Below are 27,464 nucleotides of genomic sequence, written 5' to 3'. Positions count from 1 at the left end.
TGTGGCCACTGTAATCAGGGATCTGAACTGGAGGGGCCCCTGCTCAGAAAGGGATGGGGAGTGCCCCCACCCTCTTCCTCCTGGCCTTCCTGGCCCAGTGCCTGACACTTCAGGTCTCTGCCTTTCCAGGGCCCCAAAGGTGAGAGTGTGGGCTCCATCACCCAGCCACTCCCCAGCAGTTACCTGATCTTCAGGGCCGCCTCTGAGTCGGATGGTGAGTGCCACCTGCCCTGTTTCTGCCATCCCAGAGTCCCCTGGAATCAGCTACCCAAAGTCACAGACTGAGTGCCCTAAAGTGATACCTCTCTCTCAGCCGAGCCTCAGTTTCCTCGTGGATTAAATGGGACTAGCTGTACCTGTCACCCCAGTGATTTGAGAATCTCAGGGCTGTATGGAGATAATCAGGTTGATAGTTCTGAGCGCCACCAAAGAGTTCTACTGTGATACTTCATGTTTGACAGATGGGGACACTAAGTAACAGGCAACCCAGAGGTAGTCTAGCAATAGGTTACAGGTATCAATGTGGGCTTCCCTAAGTCCAGATTCTCTGAATTAGATAACAGATTCCAAGCAGCAGCTCATCTCTGTAACTAGGAATCCTTCAGGTGACAGCCTCTAGCCAGGGCTATGGCTCCTTATCAAAACCTCAGAGCTGGTGTCCCCTGCTGGAGGTCGAAGGCCCCACAACTGGGGTCCTGCTGTCCTGGCTTGGAATCCCGTACATAGCTTAACTACTGATGCTATGGCTCCCCTTGTGGTCAAATATATTATATCCAACACCTGCCCGGACTATCTTGAATGCTTTTAATAATATTATTCACCCTCTCTGTCATGCTTTTAATATTGTTGTTCACCTTGGTCCTGCTGGACTCTGGGGTGGACAGACAACCTGTGCCCAGAGCCTGCATACCTTGGGGGTCTGAGCAGTGAGCCGCTAACAGATGGCAGGCCTGAACTGAAGCCCTGATTGTCGGGGGCCACAGTCAAGGAAGATTATCTGCAGCCCCATGTGTATCAGGGTAGGCTTCCTACAGGAGGAGCCAGAGGCTTTCAAACGGGTTTCTAAGGATGTGTAGCATTCAGGATGTCTAGTCTTTTATGGCAACCACACAGTGGTTGCCTAAGTCCAATTCCACAATGATCTCCCCATGTCTCACCCTGAGTTATGTAACCTCCCATGATCCTCTCACTGTCCCCACCAAAGCTCAGTGTCACTGGTGGTAGTACTGTGCTCAAAGCAAACCTACAGTGAGCCCTTCAGGATCCCAGGCATCCTTCAGCAAGAGGGCAGTTCCAGGGCACCAGGTGGGTCCCCTGAGCTTCCCAGTGTAGCCCTAGGGGCTCGCTAACAACAGGCTGTGTAGCTTTAAGTTAGGGAAAGAAGCCCACAGTACCCGGGGACACCCAGCATGGAAGCTTAGGAATCAAAAGCTTCCTTATCTCACCTTAAGCTGGGGCCCTCACACATGAGTCCCTCGGACACTAAGGTATCATTTATAGGAGGCTCTGAGGAACAGGGTGGATGGAAGTCCTGCTGTTAGAAATCATGCCGGACACTGGTGTCACCTGCATGGGTGCCTCTCCCCATTGCTCCTAACAACACTCTCCTATCTGTTCCCCCCCCCCCCCCCCGCGCGCGCGCTTTCCAGGACAGTGGTGTGACACAGGTCTAACCAAGCCCTGCGCGCGCGCACACACACACACACACTGTCATGAAGAAAGTGGGACCTCAGGGCAACAGCATAGGCCCCGTTCTGCCTGTTCCCTGCTTTCCCACAGCCCCGATTGTCTTTTGTTGCCTCTTGAAGCCTGGTCACTGGCTCCTCACTGGCATACCAGACCCTTGCCCAGCCTCTGTCCCTAGTCACACACGATCCCTGATGTGTGCCTCACGCTCTGTCGTTCCCAAGGGCACACACATGTGCACACATGTCCCAGAGCTGCTGGCAGCCCCAACAAGCTGGACTCAGCCATCCATTCTCAGTTTATGAGTTAAACATTCAAACAGCAGTGAAACACAGAGGAGGGAGATTTATTCAGTGTGGATACATTGTGAAGAGAAACAAAGGCCCTCAAGTCCATCTTTAGGATCTTGGTGCGAAATTTAGGTTTAGGTAGAGGGCAGGAGGTGTGCATAGCTAAGCAGCCCTGGTCAGGGTGTGGTCCTGCCCGTCACTGACCCATCACTGTCAGCTCCAGGCTCTCCTGCAAGGCGGTCTGACAAGTTCTCAGAACTCCATGAGGTCTCTCTGGGAGACAGGCTCCCCCTCTGGCTGGCACCAGGCTTCAGCCTTTCCCTTTCCCAGCTTGAGACTCCTGGGAAAATTCCGGTGTCTTGAGGTCCATTGTTTCAATAGTCTGATGGCCAAAGGAAGGGGCAGGCCTGTCTCTAGCTTATATTCATTCCTGCTAGGATGACTACATGCAAGGCTGGGGGTCTGTGGGGAGGCAGATCTTTAACTTGTCCCTAGTGGGATGGAGTGAGGCGTGGGACCAGACGTTTTATGACTGAAAGACAGGGTACCTTGGCAGGAGATTGGTTTTTGAAAGCCACTTCCCATCATTCCTTGGTAGGTGTCTTAGTTAGGGTCTCTATTGCTGTAAAGAGACGCCATGACCATGGCAGCTCTTATAGTTCAGAACTTCAGTCCGTTATCATCAGGGTGGGACATGGCAGTGTGCAGTGTGCAGGCAGATGTGGTGCTTGAGAAGTAGCTGAGAATCCTACACCTTGCAGGCAAAAGGAGTTGACTGAGACACTAGGTGGTATCCTGAGCATATAAGACCTCAAAGCCCATCACTGCAGTGACACACTTCCTCCAACAAGGCCATATCCACTCCAAAAATGCCACACCTCCTAACAGTGCCACTCCCTATGATATTATAGGGGCCAGTTATATTCAAACTACCACAGTGGGGAAGTACAGGGAAGGCCACCCCACCAGACTCACTCTGTCCCCCAGGCCGCTGCTGGCTGGATGCCCTGGAGCTGGCCCTGCGCTGTTCCAGCCTGCTGCGACTGAGCACATGCAAGCAGGGCCGAGATGGAGAGCAGGGGTCCTCACCCGATGCCTCGCCCTCTTCTCTCTACGGACTGCCCACCTCAACCACCATCCCAGACCAAGATCTGTTCCCGTGAGTGATCTGGGTGAGAGGGGGCCTGCATGCTGTCCCCGTAAGCAGCAGGAGGGGGGCCAGCTAGGGTGGCAGACTTGTTCTCCTCCGTGGGTACCAGTCTTTGCATCCTTACTGGTAAAACAGGAGCAATTGCACAAAGGCAGGTCACTCAGTATAAGGCAGTGTGTGAAGTCCCTGCAGTGAGAGAGGCCAGGTACCAAGATGGGTGTCTGAGGTCCTAGGTGCCGGCTGGAATTGGGGGTCCACGGGCATTTCCACTCTCCAGGCTGAACGGGTCTGCCTTGGAGAACCACCTGGAGAATGATGCATTCTCCGACAAGTCAGAACGAGAGAACGCCGAAGACTCAGATGCTGATACCCAGGATCACAGCCGCAAGACCAATGAGAGTGGGAGCGACCCGTTGGACAGCCCTGGTGGGCCACGGAGGGGAACGACCTATGTGGAGCAGGTCCAGGAGGAGCTGGGAGAGGTGAGAGCCACTGTCACCTTAGAGAGTGGAAACGGGACACGGCGGGGATAGGGCTGCAATCTTCGCATCTGCATCCATGAGTGGACATCTCTGAATGCCCTGCCCACTGTGCATGAGATACAGGGGTGATGTGAGGGCCCACATCAGCTTTCCTGCACTGGGGTGGACTGTGACCAGGGGACAGGAAGCTTAGGAAAGATCCCAGCCCTCCCTGCTGGACAGTTGACAAACTCTTGTATACACCTAGCATGACCCTGGGAGATCCGTGGGTCGGACGACGTTGGGCCCCTGAGGAACCTGTGCTGTCTCTCACTGTTGTCATCTGCATGTTGAGCATCCTCCAAAGGCCAATTGTGGACAGCTTGTCACTGCTGGGAGGTGATAGAACCTTGAGGAGTTGGGACCTGGGAGGAGGAAGTTAGATCACTGGGGGCATGGCCTGAGAGGGGTCTGCTAGGTTTCTTTCTCTGTTGCATCCTAATCGCGAGCACTTGTACTGCCGTGCACTTCCTCCATCCTGTACCGCCTCTCCAGAGGCCTGAGAAGCAGTGCTGTTCAGCAATCCACACCAAGCCCTCCACACTGAAGATAAAACTTGTTTCCTTTGTGACTGGGCCTAGCACGCACTCAGGAGCACAGACTGGCCATAAATAGCTGTCCCCTTTGTCAGCCTCCTTAGTGCTGAGATTAGCTCAGACCTTTCTTTTAAAATTGACTGCATCTAGCATTTCTTATAGCAGCAGAAAGCTGCTTGGCACACCCACAAGCACAAGAAGACCCAGGAAACCAAATTCCTGTGCAGGAACTTCTAGAGAGAAGGGGGTTTTGAAAAAGCCCTGTGGGTTTGGCCTCTAGTGAGAGCCTCATGAATGAGCCATGTGGTGAACGGCACCACAGCAGTTGTACCTGTGAGGAGGAGAGCCGGGACACCAGAGGTAGAAAAGAGCTGGTCTTGTTCTCAGACCCGCAGACGAACCCGCTCGCTCCCAAGCCCAGAATGGGCGGTGGCACTCATTCTCACAGGGCAGGCATGTATCCTGTGGGCAAGGACCAAATGCACCGTGCTGACTCCCTGTCCCTCAGCTCCTTTGGGCAACCCAGAGCGGGGGCTCCACGTCCTAGCTCACGGGGCCTCACGTCCCAGCTCACGGGGCTCCACGTCCCAGCTCACGGGGCCTGACCGTGTTGCTCTGCTGCAGCTGGATGAGACATCCCAGGTGGAGACCGTGTCAGAGGAAAACAAGAGTCTGATGTGGGTGCTGCTACGTCAGCTGCGGCCAGGCATGGACCTGTCCCGTGTGGTGCTGCCCACCTTCGTGCTGGAGCCTCACTCCTTCCTCAGCAAGCTCTCGGATTACTACTATCATGGGGACCTGCTCTCCAGGTGCGGCACTATCACCGACAGAAGGGGCTTCCATGGTCCCTGAGAGCTGCAGAGGCAGGAGGCAGGGTAGAGCCAGGAAGAGGGAAGTAAAGGCACGTGCATCAAGGGTTCTTCCTAGAGGCCCCAGCAGCCCCCAGCAGCCCGGAGCGTGCAGAGCTCTCTCTGCCCCCATGTGGAAGTGGCCACAGCCCTTTCTGGCTACGTGCTAAAGCCACTTTCCTGTTTCTGGCCCACCTGGAAGTATGGTGTGGGGGTATTGAGGTCGTCTGGGATGAGGCTGCCTCTTTCAGACAAGTGGGTGGAGGTTGGAAGGGTTGAAGAAAGGGGTGAGTGCTGGGGGGGGGGGTAGCTGGGGACCCCAGCCTGAGTCAGAGCTCTCCACCCCTATCCCAGGGCAGCCGCAGAGGAAGACCCTTACTGCCGCATGAAGCTTGTGCTGCGATGGTATCTGTCTGGCTTCTACAAGAAGCCCAAGGTGAGGGGGGCCTGTGGGAAGGGCAGGGTCTCAAGCAGGGGTCTATCAGCCCACCATGAGTGGGGCCAACACTCTCCTCTGTGGCCCAGAAGACGCACAGCTCTGCCCACCACGGCCCCAGATCCCGAGAGGTGGAGGACAGTCCTTTCTTGGACTTCTCGGGCCCAGCTCCCAATGCTAACTGGATCCTTTCTCAGGCTGTGTGACAGGTGCCACCACACACAACAGTGTTGACCCTGAGTTACATGGTACCCCTGGAATCTGGGGTTATCTGTCACAGAGCCCCTTTCGAGAACCCCCAGCCCAGGACTGACTACGGAGTACACTGCAGGTCTACCCGAAGCTGGGTTCCATAGTACACAAAGTTGACACCCAAGACTCTGGCCAGACCTGGTGGTGCACAGCTGTAATTCCAGCACTAGGGAAGTACCAACAGGAGGATTTCCTGTTCAAGACCTTCTGGGCTATATACGTGAGAATCCATCTTTGAAGGGGCAGGGAGGATGGGGGACAGCTTACTTAGTAAAATGTTTGCTCTGCAGGCACGAAGACCTGGGTTTCGTCTCTTAGGTTCACAGGACTGGGTGAACTGGGTGGCAACGCGTGTTTAACCCCAGTGCTAAGGAGACAGAGACGGGAGAACCCATGGCTCACAGGCCAGCCAGCCTAGCTTGCTGGGCAAGTGCTAGGTTAGCGAGCGGTCCTGCCTCTGCGGGACAGTACTCAGCGTTGACTGCCAGCCTCCACAGGCATGTCCACTCATACACATGCACACACGCACAAGCACACACAGAGGTGTGGTAGCTCACACCTACAATACTAGCACTCAGGAGGCAAAAGCAGGAAGATTCCAGTGGGTTTAATTCCAGCTCTGTGTGTCGTATAGATGTGAGCCTAGGCCCAGAGAGGAGAGACCAACCCAGAGTCATATGGTAGACTGAGATAGACCAAGGGAACCCTGGTACCTCCCAAGCTTGACTTTGACCCAGTATGTGTGGGCTGTGCCCCAGTTCTGGCCAGTCAGATTTGGTTGAGGTCTTGAGGCCCCTCTGGGAAGTTCAATAAAAGCCAGGAATTCCCGAGGTGTGCCTCCAGCTGTATGTCATCTTCAAAAAGTCGTCTCTCAAAGCAGAAGCAGGGTGCTAATGGCAACTCAAAACCCCTTCTAGAGGCAGGAGCGCCCCTATACTGTCTCTTCTGCACCTCACCCCATCCAGACCCCTGGAAGTGACTTTCTCCTCCTGGTTCCTCCAGCATGTGATTGTGCTCCCCACAGGGCATCAAGAAACCCTATAACCCCATCCTGGGGGAGACCTTCCGCTGCCGCTGGCTGCACCCTCAGACCAACAGCCACACCTTCTACATAGCAGAGCAGGCAAGACACCACTGCCCAGATCGGCCTTCCAGCTCGGTGTGGGTGGTGGGCAGGTGCCTGTGGGACCGAGGGTGGTGTTTTCAGTGGCCCATACCCTGCCATAGGAGAGGCTGCACGCTGGTCACTGTCCCTGGGGATTCTCCAAGAAGGACAGGCATGATGCTGTGACAGAGCGCCCCCTGGAGGAGGGCAGCAGCCTGACCTCTCCTTAGATGACTCAGAAATCTAAATAGGTTCCCAAATATTGGGATTCAGGCTCTGCCCTGGTACTTTTAGGAATGTGTCCCTCATTCCACACTTCCCCCTGGGACCCAGAGGTATGCCATTTCTGGGACTGCTCTTTCTGGAGCCGTCCCCAAAGTTACTTCTCTTCATGCAGGTGTCCCACCATCCTCCTGTGTCTGCCTTCTATGTCAGCAACCGGAAGGATGGCTTCTGCATGAGCGGCAGCATCACAGCAAAGTCCAGGTTCTATGGTGAGGAGGCTCCCGGGGGGCACGAGAGAGAAGTGGGGGGAGAACTTCACTCCAAAAGCCAGTGAACCCCAGAAGCCCAGTGGGGGAATGACATGGGTAACCCCAAGTCTGCTTAGAGTGGACACCTTCTGCAGGGAAGCAAGAGAACAAAGGAGGAGAAGCCTGCAGGAAGGATTTGCTCCAGCACAGCCACCTGATTCCATAGCTGTCAGCCAATGTGGCTGTGTGTAGTGATTAAAAGCGCAGCTGGTCTGTAGATCAGTGGAAAGTACGTACCTGTGTGCAGAGGCCCTGGGTTCCATCCCCAGAGCTGCAAATGGATGATGGTGGATATATGGCAGACAGACAGACAGACAGACAGACAGAAGGTAGGTAGGTAGATAGAAAGTCAGTCTATAGATGATAGATAGATAGATAGATAGATAGATAGATAGATAGATAGATAGATAGATAGATAGATAGGCAGGCAGATAGGCAGATAGGCAGATAGGCAGATAGATAGATAATACGTAGGTGGGTAGGTGGCAGAGAGATAGGTAATAGGTAGATAGATAGAAGGTAGTTATATAGAGGTGAAATCAGAGTGAAGCACAGTGTTCCACTGCATGGGTCCCATCAAGTGTTTTGGTAGCCGCACGTGGCTGGTGGCAGGCACTGGAGTGTTCCAAGAAGGCCAGAGCAGCCTATGATCACAGCACATGCTGCGTTTCTGTCCTTCTCTGAGCTGGGGAATGGTAGTGCCCGGTAACCTCACCAACACCTTTTCCCTTTCCCCCTCAGGCGCCTCTTTACCTTGGGTGCAGGTGTGTGCTCAGGGCCTGTGTGTCCAGTAGCTGCAGACGGTAGCATGTGGCATCTGCACCCATGTTCCATTCACCTTTCTCACCTATGCCCTGGGCTCAGGCTAGCTCCAGGTTTATAGTCTCCACCCTGATGCTCCCTGGTGGAGTAAGTAGGTTAGATCACAAACACGCCGCAAGGCAGATGATTTTCCCAGGATTCATAATGGGTGCAAACTAAAGAGTTTTTATGATATCCAAGGACCAGAGGTTTGTGTCTCTCCCTTGGTGCTCCAGCTGGAGGCACTGGGAACTCTGGGTTATTTTGAAAGGGCACTCAGACCTTGGGGTCCAGCAGCAGACAGATGCTAAGGGTCTGTGCCTTCAACAGCCTCTGTTCTGCCCTTGCAGGGAACTCCCTGTCAGCGCTTTTGGATGGCAAAGCTAAACTCACCTTCCTGAACCGCAAGGAGGAGTACACCCTCACCATGCCCTACGCCCACTGCCGAGGTGAGTGACTGTGCCACACCCCATTCCCCGATAAGCCAGGCTAGCCCTCAGTCATGGCGTAGGAGACTGTGTTAGTTACTTGTCCTCTTATGACATGGTAAAAACAACTAAGAAAGGAAGAAAGAGATTATTTTGAATCCCACTTTGAGGGTACAGCCCACTATGGAGGGGTAGGTGACGCAGCTGGTCATATTGAATCCACAGTCAGAAAGCAGAGATGATCCTGGTATTCGGCCAAGGACCCCGGGATATGCCATCCATACCTAGGGTGGGTCTTCCTTGCTCTGCTAAATTTCCTTGGGAAGACCCTTGTAGACCTACCCAAAGGTATGTCTCCCAGGGGATTCCAAATTCAGGTGGCACTGATGATCGAGATGAAGCAGAGCAGATGCTGAGCACTCCCGTGTTTGCTTGTTTGAAGATGTCCTGACCTAAGTGACTTTTCAGAACTGGGGGTGTAACTCTGGGTCAACTCCTATTTTCTCCTTGCTGATTTTTCCCTCTGGTTCCTGTTGTGTTAGTGATCAGTCCCAGCTATTGGGGAGGCCAAGGCAAGACGATTAAAATTTCAGAGCCTGCCTGGGCTGCAGAGTAAGTTCAAGGCCAGCCTGGATAACTTAGTGAAAGCATGTCTCAAAATTAAAAGATAGGAAGGGAGCTGGGCTCACTGCTCAGTGGTGCACACTTGCCTGGTATGTATGAAGCCCTGGGTCAGGTCCCAGCACCACACACACAGGTCAAGAAGTATAATTCCTGTAAACCCCTACCCACCCCCAACCTCCTGTCACAGATGTTTTCCTTAGTTTCCTTTAAGGCCCACTCCTTGTATATATTCTACAGGTTTTAAGACTAGTGACATTGAGTTACCACTGTAGTGTCAAACTGAAGAGCTTCCCCACCCTCGAAATCCCTCTGGTTGGGGGCTGAAGCTGAAGCTCAGCGGTAGAGCACATACTGAGCCTGCGGAGGCTAGTATCCAACCCTGAGAACTCCCGAAAATAAAGTTGAGAATCCATGCTAAACCTGCTGTGGTGGCTTATAGTTTTCATCCCGGTACTTGGGAGGCAAAGGCAGGTCTCTGTGAGTTCAAAGACATAGTAAGATCATATCTTAAAAAGTAGAGAAAAAAAAACCCAATTCGCCTTTGACCTGGCACAGCTCTGACAACTCAAAGAATGAGCTGGTCAAGTGCAGCTGGATTTGGGGAGCAGCATTTAGCTTATGCCCCTAAGTCTTCACACCCTGCCGGCCAAGTTCCTTTCTCGAGTGCCTCTAAGTCTCTGGCAGAGCTGATGCAGACCTGGCCTGAGAGCGACAAGTGTATTAAAGCAGCAGGGCAGATGTGCTCCTAGAGAGCCAAAGCACAGGCAAAGCCAGACTCCAGAAACGCACGTGGCTGTTGGCACTGGGTGTGCCGCCTCCCTGATCTTATCAGGATTCTGACCACGCACTTTGCTGCAGTCTGGCACTGACAACAGCTGAGCAGCAGCTTGCTGTGACGTGGTTACTCTGGTTAGGTTCCAGAGAACTATCCTCACTATTGTTTTAAATGTGATTGTCTTCCATCTCTGTCTGGGAATATTCATGCCCTGTTGTGTGAGTGACCTGTATTCCACAGCCAACAGCAGAACATGTCTTTAAATCCAACATGCTAGGGACAGAGGCAGGGAGATCTCTGTGAGTTCAAAATCAGCCTGGTCTACACAGTGAGTTCCAGGACATTCAGAGCTACATAGTGAGACCTTGTCACAAAAACAAAAACAATTAAAGTGTTGCTGTTGTTGTTGTTCAGTGGATGACTCTGGGGTCTAAGGTCTAGAGTATAGGATGTGTGAGTGTCATAGGGTCTCAGAGAAGGAAGCATTCAGAGCTGTAGGGGTAGACAACACCCAGGAGCCAACAATGGCTGCTCGGACCTTAGATAAGATGATGTGACTTTTCTGGGTGTCTCTGCCAGTTCTACAAAGCAGGCTGTTTGGGGCCCACACAGGAAGTGCTCATTGAAATCCCCAGAGTCAGAGTGATGTCGTTGGTCCTTGGTGCTTCTTTGGCTATGGAAGGCTTTCTGTAGCAATCTCTTAAGACAGAGACACTTTATAAAAGTCTCTGTGGTGTGAAAATGGCTGGGGACAAACTGCCAGCTACTAGGGCCAAGACCTGCCAAGGTCTCAGATCCTTAAGACTGCCCCTTCTTCCATCTCATCTCTTTGGCTCTCCCCCATCTCCCTTCTTCCTTATCCTCTTCCTCACCATCCCTTTGTTCTTTCTAGTTATATCTTATGCATGTGTGTGTTTTGTCTGCGTGTGTGCATGCTTGTAGTACCCACAGAGGCCAGAAGAGGGGGTCAGCTCACCAGCTTCTTCTAGAACTGAACTTATAGGTGTTTGTGAGGCACCATGTGGGTGCTGGGAATTAAACTCCAAGCCTCTGCAAGGGTAGCCAGTGCTGCTAAAACCTGCCCCCCTTACCCTCACTCTCTCCTACTTTACTTTTTTTTTTTTGGCCTGGGATTTCCTTTATCTTCTTTCCTCCCTATCTGTTCATTCAGGCACTTAAAAGAACATCCTAAGAGCTAGCTATGATGGTACAAACCTATAGCCCCAATATTTAAGAGATTGAGGTAGCCCCAGGCCAACCTGGGCTACATTGCAAATGTAAAAAAAAAGATAATAATAAATTAAAAATAAAAATAAATATTAAATAATTTTATGCCGGGTGGTGGTGACACATGCCTTTAATCCCAGCACTCAGGAGGTGGATCTCTGTTAGTTAGAGGCCAACCTGGTCTACAACAACAAGTTCTAGGACAGCCAGGACTATTACAGAACCCTGTCTCAAAAGAAAAAAAAAATTCTATATTTTAAAATACCAAGTTCACATTTACGTTTCCTGCCAGGCTCAGGGCAGCAGCTGTGGCTTGCCTCTCCAGGGTTCCAGCCCCAAGAATCCAGGCTGATGGCCCCACCTCGGTTCTCCCATCAAGCCATGTGACACAGGAGGAAGCAGTCTTAGGATAATAGGACTCTTGGTGCTGTGGCTGACAGCATAGCTTGCTTTCCGTGGTTGGCTTTGTGTTCAGCATATCTTCCAGGGGCTTTCGGAGTCCCATGGACTGGAAAGGTCCGCTCCACGATTACACCATTGCTCACACCTGTTGTAGGAGGCCGCTTGTTTGTTCCCCGCTGCCCAGACTCGAAATAATCACTCAGAAACTATATAATTTAAATCACTGCTTGGCCAATCACTTAAGCATATGGATAGCTAGCTCTTATATCTTTGGCTAACCCATTTCTATTGTTTTATATTTTACCACAAAGCACACGCTACTGCACATATGTGGAGGTCAGAGAGCAGCTTGAAAGAGTTGGTCCTATCCAATCACCATGTACAACCCGAGGATTAAACTCAGCTCCTCAGGCATATTGATAAGCATCTTGCAGCTTATGAAATAAAGATTTTATTTGGGCTTCCAATACCAGAGAGATAATTAGCCATCATTGTGGGGAGGCATGACAGCAAGCAGCAGGCACGGCAGCTGGAGCAGGAGGCTTTGAGTTCTTCTCAAGCCAGAAGCAGAGAGAACAAAGGAAAATATCGAAAACCTCCCAACGTGGCCTCCAACTTATAAGTCCAACCTCCTGACTTATGTCCTCCAACAGGGCCACACCCCCTAAACCTCTTCAAGTGGAGGCCAGATATTCAAATACGTGAGCCTCTGGGGAACATTCTCATTCAAACTGCCAGTCTCCTCACGTAGTCCAGGCTGGCCTGGTACTCACTCTGTAGCGCAGGCTGTTCTCCAACTCATAATCCTCATGCCTCGGCCTCCAAGTGCGGAGATTACGCCAAACTTGTAGCTGACTTTTCTTACCTTGTAATGCAGCCCAGAGTTAGACTAACTCTAACCCTAGTCCTCTGGAGCAACAGGAAGATCCCCCCTTCCTCTAAACTATGTAGTTCCCTGTGGCATTTTCTGGAAGAACGTAGGGGTAGGGGTTGAGCCTTTTGCTGGTACAAATGGCTCTTCCTGCAGTGATATTTTGTTTATGTTTTAACAAAAAAGCTTGCCTGAAGATCAGAGTGCAGAGCTAAGCCACTAGGGGCCAGGGAGTGGTGACACATGATTTAATCCCAGGATTTGGGAGATGGGGGCTCTCTGTTGGTTCAGGGTCACCCTGGGCAACACAAGATTGATCTGTCTAAAAGAGAAACAGAGCTCACACAAAGGTGATCCCAGCACTTGGGATCAAACACCCTTTAACGCCAGCACTAAGGAGATGGAGACAGGAGTGAAGGCTGAGTGGAGAGAGGAATAGAAGGCAGAAGGAGACAGGAGCTGAGAGCAGACAGTTGCAATCTGAGGATCGCCCCTGCAGTGAGAGGAGAAGTCTGAGGACAGGATGGCCCGTTGGACCTGAGCATGGATAGAGGTGAAAGGTCCCGCTAGTGGCTGGCCTCACTGCTCCTCTGACCTTCAGCAGTAACCCCTATATCTGACTCTGGGTTTTTATTAGTAAGACCAACTAGAATTCTGGCTACACTTACTTTTTTTTTTACTTTTCATTTTTAAAAATGAAATATTTTATTTCACATTTCTGAGTTTTCACATAGAAATGTTTGGGTGTTTTGTTTCTTCAGTGTCTTAGTGTCTTGCTGTGAAGAGATCTATGACCATGGCAGCTCTTATAAAGGAAAGTGTTTAGTTGGGTCTGGCTTACAGTTCAGAGGTTTAGTCCACTGTCATCATGGCAGGAAGTGTGATGGCAGGCAGGCAGAAGTGGTGTTGGAGGGGTAGCTGAGAGTTCTACATCCGGATCAGCGGGCAGCGGGAAGAGAGAGCTGCTGGGCCTGACTTGGGCATTTGAAACCCCAAAGCCCACTCCCAGTGACACATTTCCTCCAGTAAGGATGCACCTACTCTAACAAGGCCACACCTCCTAATCCTAGTCAAGTAGAACCATGCCCTAATGACCAAGCATTCAAATACATGAGCCTATGAGGGCCATTCCTATTCAAACTACCGCAATCATGGTGGTGATTTTTAAATTAGATTATATTTTCTGTATGACCAGAAGTGGACTGAGAAAAAGACATACTGGGTTTTCAGATGCACGCGACACACTCCTGGGGGACAGCTGGGAACAGATATACCTGCACAGTCCTGGGGGCGGCGGGGAACAGACACGGCTACTCTCTAGTTTTGGTGCAGAACCCAGCCACAAATGTGACTGCTCAGACACTGAGATTGGGGCTCCTGAAGGAGCTGACCCAGCGAAGGGTGTGGCATCTCCAGACCAAAGCAGAGGAGGCCCCTTCCTGGGCCACAGTACTGAAGGACAGGCAGGCTTCTGGCTCCATCTCAGCAAACCCCCTTCACACACCCTCCCCACCCTCCTTGCCTGTCTGCCGACACAGGCTTTCAGGGATGAATCCCAACACCAGTTGCATTTCAGGGATCTTGTATGGCACCATGACGATGGAGCTAGGGGGCAAAGTGACCATTGCGTGCGAGAAGAATAAGCTCCAAGCTGAACTGGACTTCAAGCTCAAGGTAATGGATGCAGCTTGTGGGAGGCAGTGTATGGCGCTCAGAGAGGGAGGGAGGGCTGATCCCTTCCTTCCACACCAGGCGAAGTGCCCCAAACAAGTACACCTTTTATCCCCACAGTCAGGCCCAGGGAAAGAAAAGGTTGCCCATAGGCCACACAGCGGAGCCTGCAGGCCTAAGTTCTATCGTCCTCATGATAAAAGACTACAGATTTGAGTCCAGACTAAGGCACTGGAGTGAGGGCATCTTTTTCTAGTAGTGAACCTCATCTAAGCCATAGTCGTGAGAATGAGTGCCCTGGATCTCTGAGGCTGTGCCTCTAAGCAGAGCCCTCCTCCTCCCCACTCATTCGGTGGCCACCTTCTCTTCCAGCCTTTCTTTGGGAGCAGCACCAGCATCAACCAGATCTCTGGGAAGATCATGTCAGGAGAGGAGGTCCTGGCACGCCTCACCGGACACTGGGTAAGACATCATTCCTCGGGAGTCTGGCTGAGCCCTAGGGTGGTCACCAACCAGGCCAGCAGCTCTGATGCTGCTGTGCCATCTGGGGCAGGACAGAGATGTGTTTATCAAGGAAGAGGGCGGTGGAGGCACCGAGCTTTTCTGGACTCCGAGTGAGGAGGTCCGCAGGCAGCGGCTGAAGCGGCACACGGTGTTATTGGAAGAACAGAGTGAGCTGGAGTCTGAGAGGTGAGGCCCTCTGTCCAGGAGCCCTGCTGACTGCAGCCTGTGCTAGCCAGAGGGGTGGGTTGTCAGGGTCACAGTGCTGGGAGCACTTTCCAGGGTGTCTGTCAAAGACAGAATAGACTCCTCAGGCCAGATCAACTGTCCTGCTGGGGACAGCTGGAGGAGAGGGCCTCATCATAGCCAGCAAGGAGATCCTTGCCAGTGGCAGGTGGGAGCCCATCTTAGTTCATGGTGTGGAGTCAAAACCTGAGAGACACAGGCTTCCTGCCAGATAGTCAGCCCCTTATCACTGAAGGCAACCAAGTGGAGAATACGCTAAACCTCTTTCCGATATAAAGGGGACTGATTCTGGGCTGCTGATTAATGGAGCCGCCCCACTCTGAGTCCCTGGTGGGTTGGTCCTCTGGCCTGTAGGCTCTGGCAGCATGTCACCAAGGCCATCCGTGAAGGTGACCAGCACAAAGCCACACAGGAGAAGTCTGTGCTGGAGGAGGCACAGCGGCAGCGTGCCCGGGAGCACCAGCAGAGCCTCACTCCGTGGAAGCCACAACTCTTCCACCTGGACCCACTCACCCAAGAATGGCGCTACCGATACGAGAAGTGAGTGGCTCATAGCACAGCTTCCCCTGCCCAGGGGTGACAGTGGGCGGGACATCCTGTGTCAGTCATCCCTAGGACACGCCCACAGTCAGTCTGATTGAAAACCCTTACTGAGACCCTTCCCAGGGGATTCTGGGTAGTGTCAGGTGACAGTTGAAGCTGGGGCCTACAGACCCACTCTGCAGAGCCGGCTTTAACTTGGGGGATGTCACAGAGTCTCTAATCTCCTCTCCCTGCCTTCAGTAGTACCTTAAGGATAAGGGATACAGAGGGATGGTCAGACAGGCCCCCTAAGCCTTCCCTGCAGACCCTGAGCAGTGGTCATCCCCTGGGTCATCATGAGAGGCTGAGTCTAGGCTAGGACAGAACCCTCTCCCGTGAGGGTCATCACCTCTACTGATGGACACCATCTGGATCCTCCAGCCACAGCCCCTGGGACCCCCTGAAGGACATCGCCCAATATGAACAAGATGGGATTCTTCACACACTACAGAGGGAGACTATGTCTGGCCAGACAACCTTCCTAGGGAGTCCGGGGTCCAGGCACAAGGTCAGTACCCCTCACCAAGGCTCCAGCAGGTTTGATCTCAGTGACTGGCTACCACTGAAGCCCTCACTCCCTCCACCTGGCCACCTGACCCTCCTCCCTCAGTGCCCGTGTCTGAGATGTCTCAAACCCTTCCTGGCTGCAGGCCTTCACTGATCCCAGGCTTCTCATCATTCCTTCCTTTCCAGTGGGGAACCCAAGACACAGAATACCTGATTCATGGGTGTCCTGGGCCTCACAGTTTAAGACTCCATGCAGGTGTCAGCTGGCTGCCAGCCTGTTTACCCCCAGAAGCCTTTGTCTCATTTTACATCTAAAGAAACCCAGGCTTAGGGTAGCCTAGGGAGGAAGAGGAGAAGCCAGCATCCATACATGCCTAGGGCCTGGGAAAGGCAGGAAGGAGTCAAAGGGTTGGGGGAGCTCCAAGAAAAGAAAAAAAGGAGGGAAACATATTTATGTAAGGTAGGACTAGGAACGGCTCCACCAGGTGTACCTAATCACATGCTCTGAGTTTCAGTGTGAATAGCATTGGCCTTGTGACAACCTGGTGGCCAGACCATGCAGAGCTGACCGCTCCTCATTCCTGAAAATGAGGTCAACGGTTTTATGTTCCTGATGGGAAACTGAGGCCCCAGAGATGGAATGGCTACAGTTCATGCCCGGTGATCTAAACCACCTGTGTCCAACTGCAAAGCCACTGGGCCCATCCTCTGCCCACAGCCCTACTCTAGTGCATCCTGACATTAACAGGCCACCATGTCCCCAAAGGGCCTTTGGGAGGAGACCCTAGATACAGTAACTCCATCTCTTCACAGAGGCCTGGCCCTGACCGGCGGCTCCGCAAGGCCAGTGACCAGCCATCTGGCCATAGCCAGGCTACCGAGAGCAGCGGTTCCACACCTGAGTCCTGCCCAGACCTCTCTGATGAGGACTTTGTTCCTGGTAAGTAGCTCCCAGGGTTTCATGCATGCTAAGCAGGCCCTGGCCCTGGCTGGTGGAAGGCAGAAGGAGAGGACCTGTCCCTGCCTGCAGCCCCTTTGCAGGATGGTAAGGACCAGGATGTACCTTCCAGAGATGAGGATGCAGGGACAGGTGTCTTCATAGTACAATCTACTTGTCCTGCCCTCCCCTCTCCCTATGAGATCTGCTTTCTCAGAGTCTGGGAACAGTCAGACCTGATGAGGACTGTAGTCAAGACATGGGGAAGAAAAGAGAGTACTGGATGTGTGGCTTAGTGGTAGAATACCTGGCTAGCATTTATGAAGCCCTGGGTTCAGTCCCAGCACAGCATAAACCCAGCCTGACGATGCACACCCATAACCTAGCACTCCAGAGGTCACACAAGAGGTCAGGGGCTAAGGTGATCTTCAGCTACATAGTGAGTCCAAGGCCAGGCTAGGATACATGAAACCTACTTTCAAAAATGGGGATTGGGAGAGGACGTGGTCCCAGGGTAGGATTTTCCTGAGCCTCGGGGATACTGTGAGAGGTTGGTTGGGTACTGTTCATTGCCCAGCCCCTGACCTGCCTCTGACCCTTTCCTGATGGGTCATTTGTTGTTACTGAGCCATCTATGTCTCCCCAACATTATCCCAACCTCTGCAGTGGCCCAGCCTTGTCTTGGTCACTCATCTCTATTGCTTTCAGGTTAGCTGAGCCTACATCCCCTACTAACTTAACTTTCCCTGTCTCTTTGTGGCTGGCTCCTGAAGATTTCTCAGGTAGTAGATCAGGATCTAGGTCAGACAGGACATCCCAGCTCACCCTGGTTTCTTACTCCCTGCTGTCTTCATCTTGGACTTCCAGGTAGCGAGAGCCCTTGCCCTCGGTGCAGGCGAGAGGCGCACCGGCTCCGGATGCTACAAGAGGCTGTGCTGTCTATTCGGGAAGCTCAGCAAGAACTGCATAGGTAAGAACACGGGAGGCGGAGGGACCAGCCAGTGTAGGAGAATACAACCCTTATGCAGGAGCCAGTGGGCACAGGCTTAGAAGAAAGGCAGGGCTAGGGGAGACCCTCCTCCTACCTGCTCCAGGTGTGTGAAAGCAGGTAGCAGCCCTCCTGGACATCCCAGGATCCCTGCAGCTCACCAGTACTTCTGTACAGATTATCCTCAAAGCAAAGGGAGTGTCTGAGAGCCATACTATGTGACTTCAGTGGGTACGAAACAGGGTCACACAGTTCCTTCCTGTCAGCAAACAATATCATGTGAGGGCACCGTATGCCATCACACTTGGTTCTTGCCTGTAAAGGGGGTTAACAGAGCCAACTGAGAAGGGGCAGAAGGAGTGGGTGTGGAGAGCAAGCTTTGTGCCCATCCTCTAGGCACCCGGCACGGTACTTGACTGATTCCTTCTCTGCTCTTGCCAAGAGAGTTGGTTGATAGGGATGAGTCATGGAGTGGAGAGAAATGAGACAGGGCTGGGACACTGAGGAGGAGGGTGGGGCAGGAGTGGGATGTGCTGAGTACCTCCTGGGTCAGGCGGCTCCAGATACACAGGGCTGGGACAGTGACGAGAGAGGGGACAGGAGTGGGATGTGCTGACTACCTCCTGGGCCAGGCGGCTCCCGATACACAGGGCTGAGACACTGAGGACGGTGGGGCAGGAGTGGGATGTGCTGACTACCTCCTGGGCCAGGCAGGCTCCAGATACACAGGGCTGGGACACTGAGGACAGTGGGGCAGGAGTGGGATGTGCTGACTACCTCCTGGGCCAGGCAGGCTCCAGATACACAGGGCTGGGACACTGAGGACGGTGGGGCAGGAGTGGGATGTGCTGAGTACCTCCTGGGTCAGGCGGCTCCCGATACACATGGCTGGGACACTGAGGACAGTGGGGCAGGAGTGGGATGTGCTGACTACCTCCTGGGCCAGGCAGGCTCCAGATACACAGCACCACATAGAGATCTCAATACCTGACTGTGGGCTGGCTGAAGTCAACTGCTGTAGTTTTGGAAGGTGAGAGGTCACTGACTAAAGGCCCTTGGGTACCTGTAGGGAGGTGGCACACACCATTCATCCCAGCATCAGGAGGCTGAGGCAGGCACATCTCTGAGTTCAAGGCCAGCCTGGTCTACAGAGTGAGTTCCAGGACCTCCAGGGCTACACAGAGAAACCCTGTCTGGGAAAAACAAAATAAACAAATGAAAAAGACCCTAGGGCCTGAGGGGCAGAGAGCTTGGAGTGGCTGTATCTTGGCCCCAGGAAAGGTGATGGCTCTGCCAGCCTAGCAGTGCTCTCCATGGCAAGTGCCAGTTTCTCTTTACCATATCTGTGAGCTCTAGAGGTCTAACAAACAAACAAACAAACAAAAAACCTTCAGTAATCCACAGGCATGTGTAGAGAAAATTGGCTTGCCATCAGAGGCAAAAAGTGCTGGGATCTGAGTCAAACATGACCTCTCTCTCTCTTGTTCTGGGTACTGGTATGTCTTGTGGCTTGTCTGCAGACAGCCATCAGTGAAGCCATGAAAATCTCAGTGCCTGATGCCTTGTTTGCTGTCTCTGCTGCTGCCACATAAATACACATCAGCTAATGAGAGTGAGGAGTCCGAGGACCTCTGGGGTTCTTCTAATGTCACAGTGGGAAGCCCCAGACCCAGAAGGCTGACAGAGGGCTGAGGGGTGTGAAGTGGGCTGTGCACAGCCTGCTGAGGAGAAGGTCTTCCCGGAGGTGCTTGGCCAAATTCCTAAGTATCCTTTGGTCAATCCAGGTTGATGCCTCTAGCCGATGTCTCAACAGTACAATGACTTTTTTTTCCCATCCATTCCTTACCCAAGTAGTGTGGGCAAAGAAAGGAAAACCTGGTACCCCCCAAAAGGACTGTTGCCATCCAGGAAACAGAGCCCAGACACCAAAGTCCAAGCTTTGTGGATTTGCTCCTATGTCCCTGGCTGGCACCCAGCCTGGGGTATCAAAACACTGATTGTTTCACATTCTGGAGGCTGAAAGTTCAAGATGGAAATTTCAGGCCTGGCTCTTCCCTGTGCCCTGTCCTTGGCTTGCAGCCATGGTCATCTTCTGGGTGTCTCTGTCTTGATCCCCTCTTAGGATCCCAGTCTAGATTAAGGGCCCACCCTAGTGAACCTTTTAATGTAGCTTCCTTTTCAGAGATCTTATCTCCAAATAGCTGAGGGGACTTCAGCACAGATTTGAGGAGGAGGACACCATTCAGCCACCACCCAGGGGTGGTAGGAAGGATGCAAGCGGCCTATTCCTCAAGCCCAGACCCTCCTGTCCCACAATTGATACCCAGGAAGCACAGCCCAGGTTCCTGCCCTGGGACCCCTCTTCCTAAGGAGCCCCCCACCCACCCTGTAATCATGTTCCCGGCAGGCAGACCAGCCATCCTGTCTCATACTCCCTTATAGGTTGGGAGGGTAGCCATGTTGGCGTTGACACAGCCTCCGCTCCTGTCTTTGCAGGCACCTCTCAGCCATGTTGAGCTCCACAGTGCGTGCTGGGCAGCCGTCAGCCCCCAGCCTCCTGCAGAATCCCCGCTCCTGGTTCCTGCTCTGCATCTTCCTGACATGTCAGCTATTCATTAATTATATCCTCAAATAGGAGCCCTTGGGGTCTCCAGGGTAATGCCTGCAGAGCCCCCTCCTAGGCACCCAGCACTTTACACCAGCCCACGGAGGCAGTGAAGCCCACAGGCGTGGCCACTGGGACAGAAGGGTCCTCGTATAAGAGGATGACAGGTGGGACCTGGGGCTCTGAGGGTGCTGTGACCCCAGCTGTAGGACACTCCAGGGAGCATTGGCCTCCCCTCCAGGGTCCTCCACCTAGCACCGGCCTTAATGCTAAAGCCAAATGCAGTTTCTGCCCTGCAGTGTGCCCCTGGGCATCTCAAGTTGACACTCCCAAGCCAGCCCCCACTTAGATCTGGGGGTCAGGAGGACCTAGGCAGGCTCTGGACAGCCACTCACCGCAGAGCAGGGGAAAGCAAGGAGGTTTCCAGGAGCAGCGGGAAGGAAGACCCCAGGACTTCTCAGGGTTCTTTGGGTGATGATTTTTGACTTCTGGACAGTCTGCCCGCTCAAGCACTGAGAAGCTGTGGCTGCTCTGGTGAGGACATTGGGGCTTTTATCTTGTTATTAAGCTGTTTGGACAGGAGCCTGTTCAGGGAGTTACTGCACACACACCTGCCCTACAGCCAGAGGAACCTACCTGTGCCAGGGGAGTACCCTGGCCAACTGCAGTATGAGCTTGTAAGCAGGAGAAGTGCCCAGGGGGTATCCCCCAAAGGCCAGGGAGCCTCAAGCTTGCCACATGCCCTGACCAACACAGTCTTCCCATTCTGTTGACATTCTGAATACATAGAGTTGCAATATTCCAGGCAGCTGTGTGCAGTGGCCAGCCTCTGCATCCGGCCCCCAGCCCTGTGTGGATGGCCCTCTGTGCGTGTGTGTGCATATGTGTAGGCACCTACACGTACTCACATTCGGAGCCTTAATACCTTGTTGGTGCCATCTCCACTGTAACTGATCCTTTCAAGTTTTGTATCCATTTGTCTCTTTCCTTCCCCAGCCCGGGGGTTTGTCTGCTCCATGCCTTGAAATAAATGGAAATACATATATGTTTTCTTCTTGGGGGATCCTTGAGCACAAGGAAGAACTTCTGGGGAGGTGGAAAAACAGTGTAATGGGGCTGTCTTGAGCTGGAGGTACCAAGTGTGGGGTCTAAAAGGTGGGGTGCAGGTTCACAGTGTGGAGTGGAGAAGATGGCCCATCTGGAGCCCTTGGGAGCCAGGGAGTTGCTGTGGACATGGGAAGGATGATGCCTGTCGGGGCATTCTGGGAAGCTACCAGAACTGGGAAGGTGAGGGAAGGGATGGGGGCCCAGTTCTTTAAGTCACCACAAAGGAGTTTCTAAGACTGGGCAGCCTGCTTTTGCCAGCATGGTGTTGCTGAAACGATTAAGCTTCTGTAGGCTCACATAGCTTGGAGGTATTCAGAGTAGCCCTAGGTGTTTGGCAGCACACTCCACAGCACCTCAAAGAGAAGCTGTAGCCCGCGTAACAACACATAGAAGATAACAGAAACCGGAGGGAACAAAGGTGGCCAGGCAACACCCAGGGGAGGGTGGGGCAAAGAAAAGCCACATGGGATCACATCCACCCACCCCAGGACTCTAGAGGACCCTGCTTGTGGGACCTCCATGAAGCAGCCAGTCACCCTGGAGCATGGGTACCTGCAGGTGGCCAGTTTATACCACAGACATCTCTTTCTGGTATAGACAGGAAGCCCTGAACCCCTCACCTTGTCTCCTGCACCTTGTGCCCATGCGGAACTAGGGCCTGTCTCTCACAGCACCATCATACACCCTGGAGTTTTGGAATGTCTTCCTGAATTCTATTCCTGCTTCTTTATAAACTTAATAAACTCATTCAGTAGGGGGCTGTGATACAGACTTCAGCCCTTTATAAAAACATACACACACTGGGCTGGAGAGATAGTTCTGCAGTTAAGCGCACTGATGCTCTTACAGAGGACCTCAGTTCTATTCCCAGCACCCCCATGACAGCTCACAGCCATCTGTGACTCCCGTTCCAGGGATGTGAGCAATGCCCTCTCTGGACTCCATGGTTCACTTACATATATACAAGCAAAACAGTCAAACACATAAAAAAAACTTTAAAAAAGCACAAAGAAAGATAAAAATGTTGATTTCTATTTTATTAATTTTGTATCTTCATTCACATGTGTTATGCTTGCATGTATATCTGTTCACAATATGCATGCCTGATCCTGTGGAGGTCAGAAGAGGGCATCAGGTTCCCTGGAACAGGAGTTAAAAGTGACTGTGAGTCACTGTGTATGTGCCCAGGTCCTCTGTTAAGAGCTTCCAGTGCTCATAACCACTGAGTCATCTCTGCAGTTCCTTGATTTCTATTTCTGTTAATAGACTTGGGCCAGGTATTCGGCGGGGGAAAGAGCGGCCTCCTTAATAAATGACTTAGGGAGTTGGTTATCCATGTGTGAAAGAGTGAAGCTGGACCTTTCTGAATTCAAGTCCAGCAAGATGTCATCCCTGCTCTGTAGAGGTAGAAGGAGGTTAAAGGTTATTTAACCTGAGTTTGAGGTAAGTCTGGGTTATGTGAGTCCCTCTTGGCTTCTCAAATGCTAGTACAGGCATGCGCCTTCATGTCCGGTCAAAAGACCCACGAGAGAGCACAGAGTGTGAGCAGCATCAGTGATCTTGAGAAAACGAAATCATGCAAGACATTTCACCTCCATGAGGACAGCTACTAATTTGAAACAAAATAAAACCTAAGCCAGTGAAACCAGAAATGTTTGGGAGGATGTGGAGTGATTGTAACCATACACACTGCTGGTGGGCACAGGAGTCATATAGATGTTGTGGAAAGTTACATGGATATTCCTCAAAATATTACAAATAGCATCAATGGATCAAACCAGCCCACCTCTGGGTATATCCCTACAAGTTCTCAGACCCATCTACACATCCAACATCCCAAAGGTGGGAGCAGCCAAAGGTCCACAGGTAGATGAATGAACTAAGAAATACAGTCTGTACATTCAATGGAATGACATTCAACCTTGAAAAGAACAGAAGTTCTGACATAACAATATAAGCCTTAAAGGCAGCATACTAAGTGGAATAAGCCTGGCCCGAGGGGCAAGTGTGGTTGTACTCCCAGGCGGTCCTGGAGCAGCAAGATGACAGCCGGGAAACCACAGACTGGGGACAAAGGTGGGAAGCAAGTGTCCACTAGGGGACAGAGGTGAGTGAGGGAAGATGAGAAAGTTCTAGAGACTGGTGTGGAGATGGCTGCACAGTCACATAAAGACACCTCGGGTTAACCAGCTGTGTTCTGAAAGTGGATGAGATATTAAGTTCTGCATGATGTGTGTCTTACCAAATTGTATAATAATCAGCAAACTCTTGGGAACGTGTGTAAGTGTTACAGCTCGGATGGAAAGGTATCTTGGCAGCTGGGAGCTAAGGAATACTACGCTGTCACACTGCACAATAAACCTCACACAAGATTTATTGGGAGAGAAAAAAAAACAGGAGGGTGTCTGCCTCTGCTCCGGTGAGAAACAGCAGCAAACTGAAGCAGATACAGGCAGGTATAGGGGTTCTTGGGAAGGGGGTGGAACTTTTCAGTGTGGAGCTTTCCAGGATGAAGATTGGTAGGATTTCATGGCCAGAGACTGGGCTTTTTACTCTCAGGGTGTAAGGCAGGGTCCAGCAGTTAGAGTATTTTGTGGGTAGAACTGGGCAGTTAGAGGTCCTCAGGTGAGGGACCTGGCCACTCTTGTGGCTTGAGAGGCTTACAACATTGATGTCTCCTGTGTTGGAAGACAGAGGTCAGTCCCCTCTGTCCTCAGGAGTGCCAGTGTGGTGCAGTCTGTTTGGGCTCTTGCTGCTGCTTTCATGCACGTTAGTGGTTTTGCTGCTTTTCATGCTCTTGGTGCAAGTGGGTCGTTCCAGCGACCAGGCTCTGGCTGGCAGGCCATGGAGGCATGGGAGGGCAAGGCTGGGAGATAGGTAGATCAGAAAGCTCTGAGCCTAGAGGGCAATTCTGGTTAGATTAGCTGTGAGCAGCAAAGGCAAAGGAAGATCAAAAAGTTCAAGCCAGAGGCTGAAGAGATGGCTCAGAAGTTAGGAGCCTGGCAGCCCTTCCAGAGGACCCAGTTTCAATTCCCAGCACCCCCATGGAGGCTCACAACCATTTGAAACTCCTCTTTCAGGGAATCTGATCCCCTCTTCTGGCCTCCTTGGGTACTGCATACATGGAGTATACAGACATACATGTAAGCAAAACAACTATACACATTTTAAAAAGTAATTCTTTGAAAAGAGGAGCCCCTCCATGAGTCATAATGGTTACCAGAATGCCCCCTCCCACCTCTGCTGCATTAAATCCAATTGAGTCGAATTAAAACATAAAAGGATACAATAGAGGAAATAGACTCATCAGTTAAAGAAAACATTAAATCTAACAAAAGCTTAACCCAAAATATCCATGAAATGTGGGAGAACATAAAAAGGCCAAATCTTAGAATAATAGATATAAAAGAAGAAGTTCAACTCAAAGGCACAGAAAATTTATTTAACAAAATCATAGAAGAAAACTTTCCCTACCTAAAGAAAGATATGCCTATGAAGATACAAGAAGCTTACAGAATACCAAATAGACTGGATCCAAAAAAAAAAGTCTTCTTGCCACATAATAATCAAAACACTAAACATACAGAGTAAAGAAAGAATATTAAGACCTGCAAAGGAAAAAGGCCAAATAACATATAAAGGTAGACCTATCAGAATTACACCTGACTTCTCAGTGGAGACAATGAAAGCCAGAAGGTCATGGTCAAGCATTATGCAGACATTAACAGACCACAGATGCCAGCCCAGACTACTATACCCAGGAAAACTGTCAATCACCATAGAAGGACAAAACAAGATATTCCATGACTGCTGTGGGAGCTCCTTCCGCTCCTTCAGCCAATAGCCTTTAAGATACCAGCCCACTGGGGCGTGGTCTCTTTTGCTTTAAAAAGCAGTGGTAGCCATGCACGCTCTCTCTTGCTTCCAGCTCCACTTCTGGCTACTAGACTCCTTTCGTGGTTGTGCAGAGGGCTGTTGTCTAGGAAGGTGATCTGTAAGTTTCTCCCTTTAAATAAATAACCCTTTTATTAATCATAATTCCAAACTGGTGTGGGATTGTTTAGTGACTTACGCCTTCACATGACAAATCTAGATTTCAAGAATACCTAGCCACAAACCCAGCCCTACAAAAAAATAATAGAAGGAAAACTCTAACCCAAGGAACATGGCTACACCAACAAAAACACACACACAATTGATGATCTCATTACAGCAAATCCTGAAGAAGAAAAAATGTACAAATTAACATCACCAACGATGAAATCTAAATTAACAGGAGATAGCAACCACTGGTCATTAATATCCCTTAATGTAAATGGACTCAACTCACCTATAAAAAGGCACAGGCTAACAGATTGTGATGTAAAAGGGTCTTTGATCTATCTGTTGCTTTCATTGGTTAATTAATAAAGAAAACTGCTTGGCCTGATAGGTCAGAACATAGGTAGGCAGGGAAGACAGAACAGAATTGTGGGAGGAAGAAAGCAGAGACAGGCAGACACCACTTCTCCTACCCAGGATGGATGGTGGTTAGACTCATGCCAGTAAGCCACAGTCAAGTGACGATACACATTAATAGAAATGGGTTAATCAAGATGTAAGAGTTATCCAGTAAGAGGCTAGAGCTAATGGGCCAGGCAGTGTTTAAATGAATACAGTTTGTGTGTTCTTATTTCGGGTGTAAAGCTAGCCGTGCGGGAGCTGGGTGGGATGAAAAGCAAGCCTGCTCGCCTCATCACTACAAGATTGGATAAGAAAACAGAATCCATCCCTCTTCTGAATACAAGAAATGCATCTCAACCACAAAGACAGACATCATCTCAGAGTAAAAGGTTAGGAAAAAAATATACCAATCAAATGGACCTAAGAAACAAGCGGGTGTAGCTATCCTAATATCTAACAAAATAGACTTCAAGCTTAAATCAGTCAAATGAGACAAAGAAGGACATTTCATATTAGTCACAGGAAAAAAAATCCATCAAGAGGAAATTTCAATACTGAACATCTATGCCCCAAATACAAGGGCACCCTCATATGTCAAAGAAACACTTATAAAGCTTAAATCATATATTAAACCCCACATACTAATAGTGGGAGACTGCAACACTCTGTTGTAGGGAGCTGCGGGCCTGCTTTTCATCCCGCCCGGCTCCTGCACGGCTAGCTTTACACCAGAAATAACAACACACAAACTGTATTCTTTTAAACACTGCTTGGCCCATTATATCTAGCCTCTTCTTGGCTAACTCTCGCACCTTGACTAGCCCATTTCTAATATTCTGTGTTGCACCCCAAGGTGCGCTTACCGGGAAGATTCTAGCCTATGTCCATCCTGGTGGCTTGCTTCATCACATGCGTCTGCCTCAGAGAGCAGAGCTATTGCGTCTGCCTGGGAGAGGGGAGCATGGCATCTCTGAGCTCACTTCCTCTTCTTCCCAGCATTCTGTTCTGTTTACTCCACCCACCTATGTTCTAACCTATCAGTGCAAGCAGTTTCTTTATTTAATTAACCAATGACCTTCCTCCACCAACACTTCCCTCTCACCACTGGACAAGTCAATCAGACAAAAAAATGAACAAAGAAATGAGAGAACTAACAGATGTTATGACTCAAATGGACTTAACAGACATCTATAGAATATTTCATCCAAACAGAAAAGAATATACCTTCTTCTCAGCACCTCATGGAACCTTCTCAAAAATTGACCACATACTCAGTAACAAAACAAACCTCAACAAATACAAAAAAATTGGAATAACCCAATGTACCTTATCAGATCACCATGGTTTAAAACTAGAAGTCAACAGCAATACTAATTCCAGAAAACCCAAAAA

The 27,464-nt window shown here is 51.0% G+C and overlaps 1 protein-coding gene across 2 annotated transcripts in view; it reads left to right on the top strand.

Annotated features, from left to right (window-relative positions):
- Positions 1-21,567, top strand: part of Osbpl5 (oxysterol binding protein like 5) — a 62,135-nt gene extending 40,568 nt beyond the window's left edge. For both annotated transcript variants that reach the window (XM_075972882.1, XM_075972883.1), the window contains exons 7-22: positions 130-214; positions 2,964-3,135; positions 3,404-3,608; positions 4,808-4,992; positions 5,386-5,467; positions 6,744-6,842; positions 7,222-7,318; positions 8,509-8,607; positions 14,062-14,159; positions 14,529-14,618; positions 14,710-14,846; positions 15,258-15,443; positions 15,867-15,993; positions 16,806-16,932; positions 17,797-17,899; positions 20,414-21,567. In XM_075972882.1, the coding sequence (XP_075828997.1) occupies positions 130-214; positions 2,964-3,135; positions 3,404-3,608; positions 4,808-4,992; positions 5,386-5,467; positions 6,744-6,842; positions 7,222-7,318; positions 8,509-8,607; positions 14,062-14,159; positions 14,529-14,618; positions 14,710-14,846; positions 15,258-15,443; positions 15,867-15,993; positions 16,806-16,932; positions 17,797-17,899; positions 20,414-20,552 (2,031 nt within the window). In that variant the 3' untranslated portion in view covers positions 20,553-21,567. The remainder of the gene's footprint in view (positions 1-129; positions 215-2,963; positions 3,136-3,403; positions 3,609-4,807; positions 4,993-5,385; positions 5,468-6,743; positions 6,843-7,221; positions 7,319-8,508; positions 8,608-14,061; positions 14,160-14,528; positions 14,619-14,709; positions 14,847-15,257; positions 15,444-15,866; positions 15,994-16,805; positions 16,933-17,796; positions 17,900-20,413) is intronic.
- The last annotated feature ends 5,897 nt before the right edge of the window (positions 21,568-27,464 follow it).

The sequence above is a fragment of the Microtus pennsylvanicus genome, chromosome 5 (assembly GCF_037038515.1).
Source record: "Microtus pennsylvanicus isolate mMicPen1 chromosome 5, mMicPen1.hap1, whole genome shotgun sequence".
In the NCBI taxonomy this organism is placed as follows: Eukaryota; Metazoa; Chordata; class Mammalia; order Rodentia; family Cricetidae; genus Microtus; species Microtus pennsylvanicus.
The sequence above is the reverse complement of the archived record's forward strand: the minus strand, read 5'-3'. Positions and strand labels throughout refer to the sequence as shown.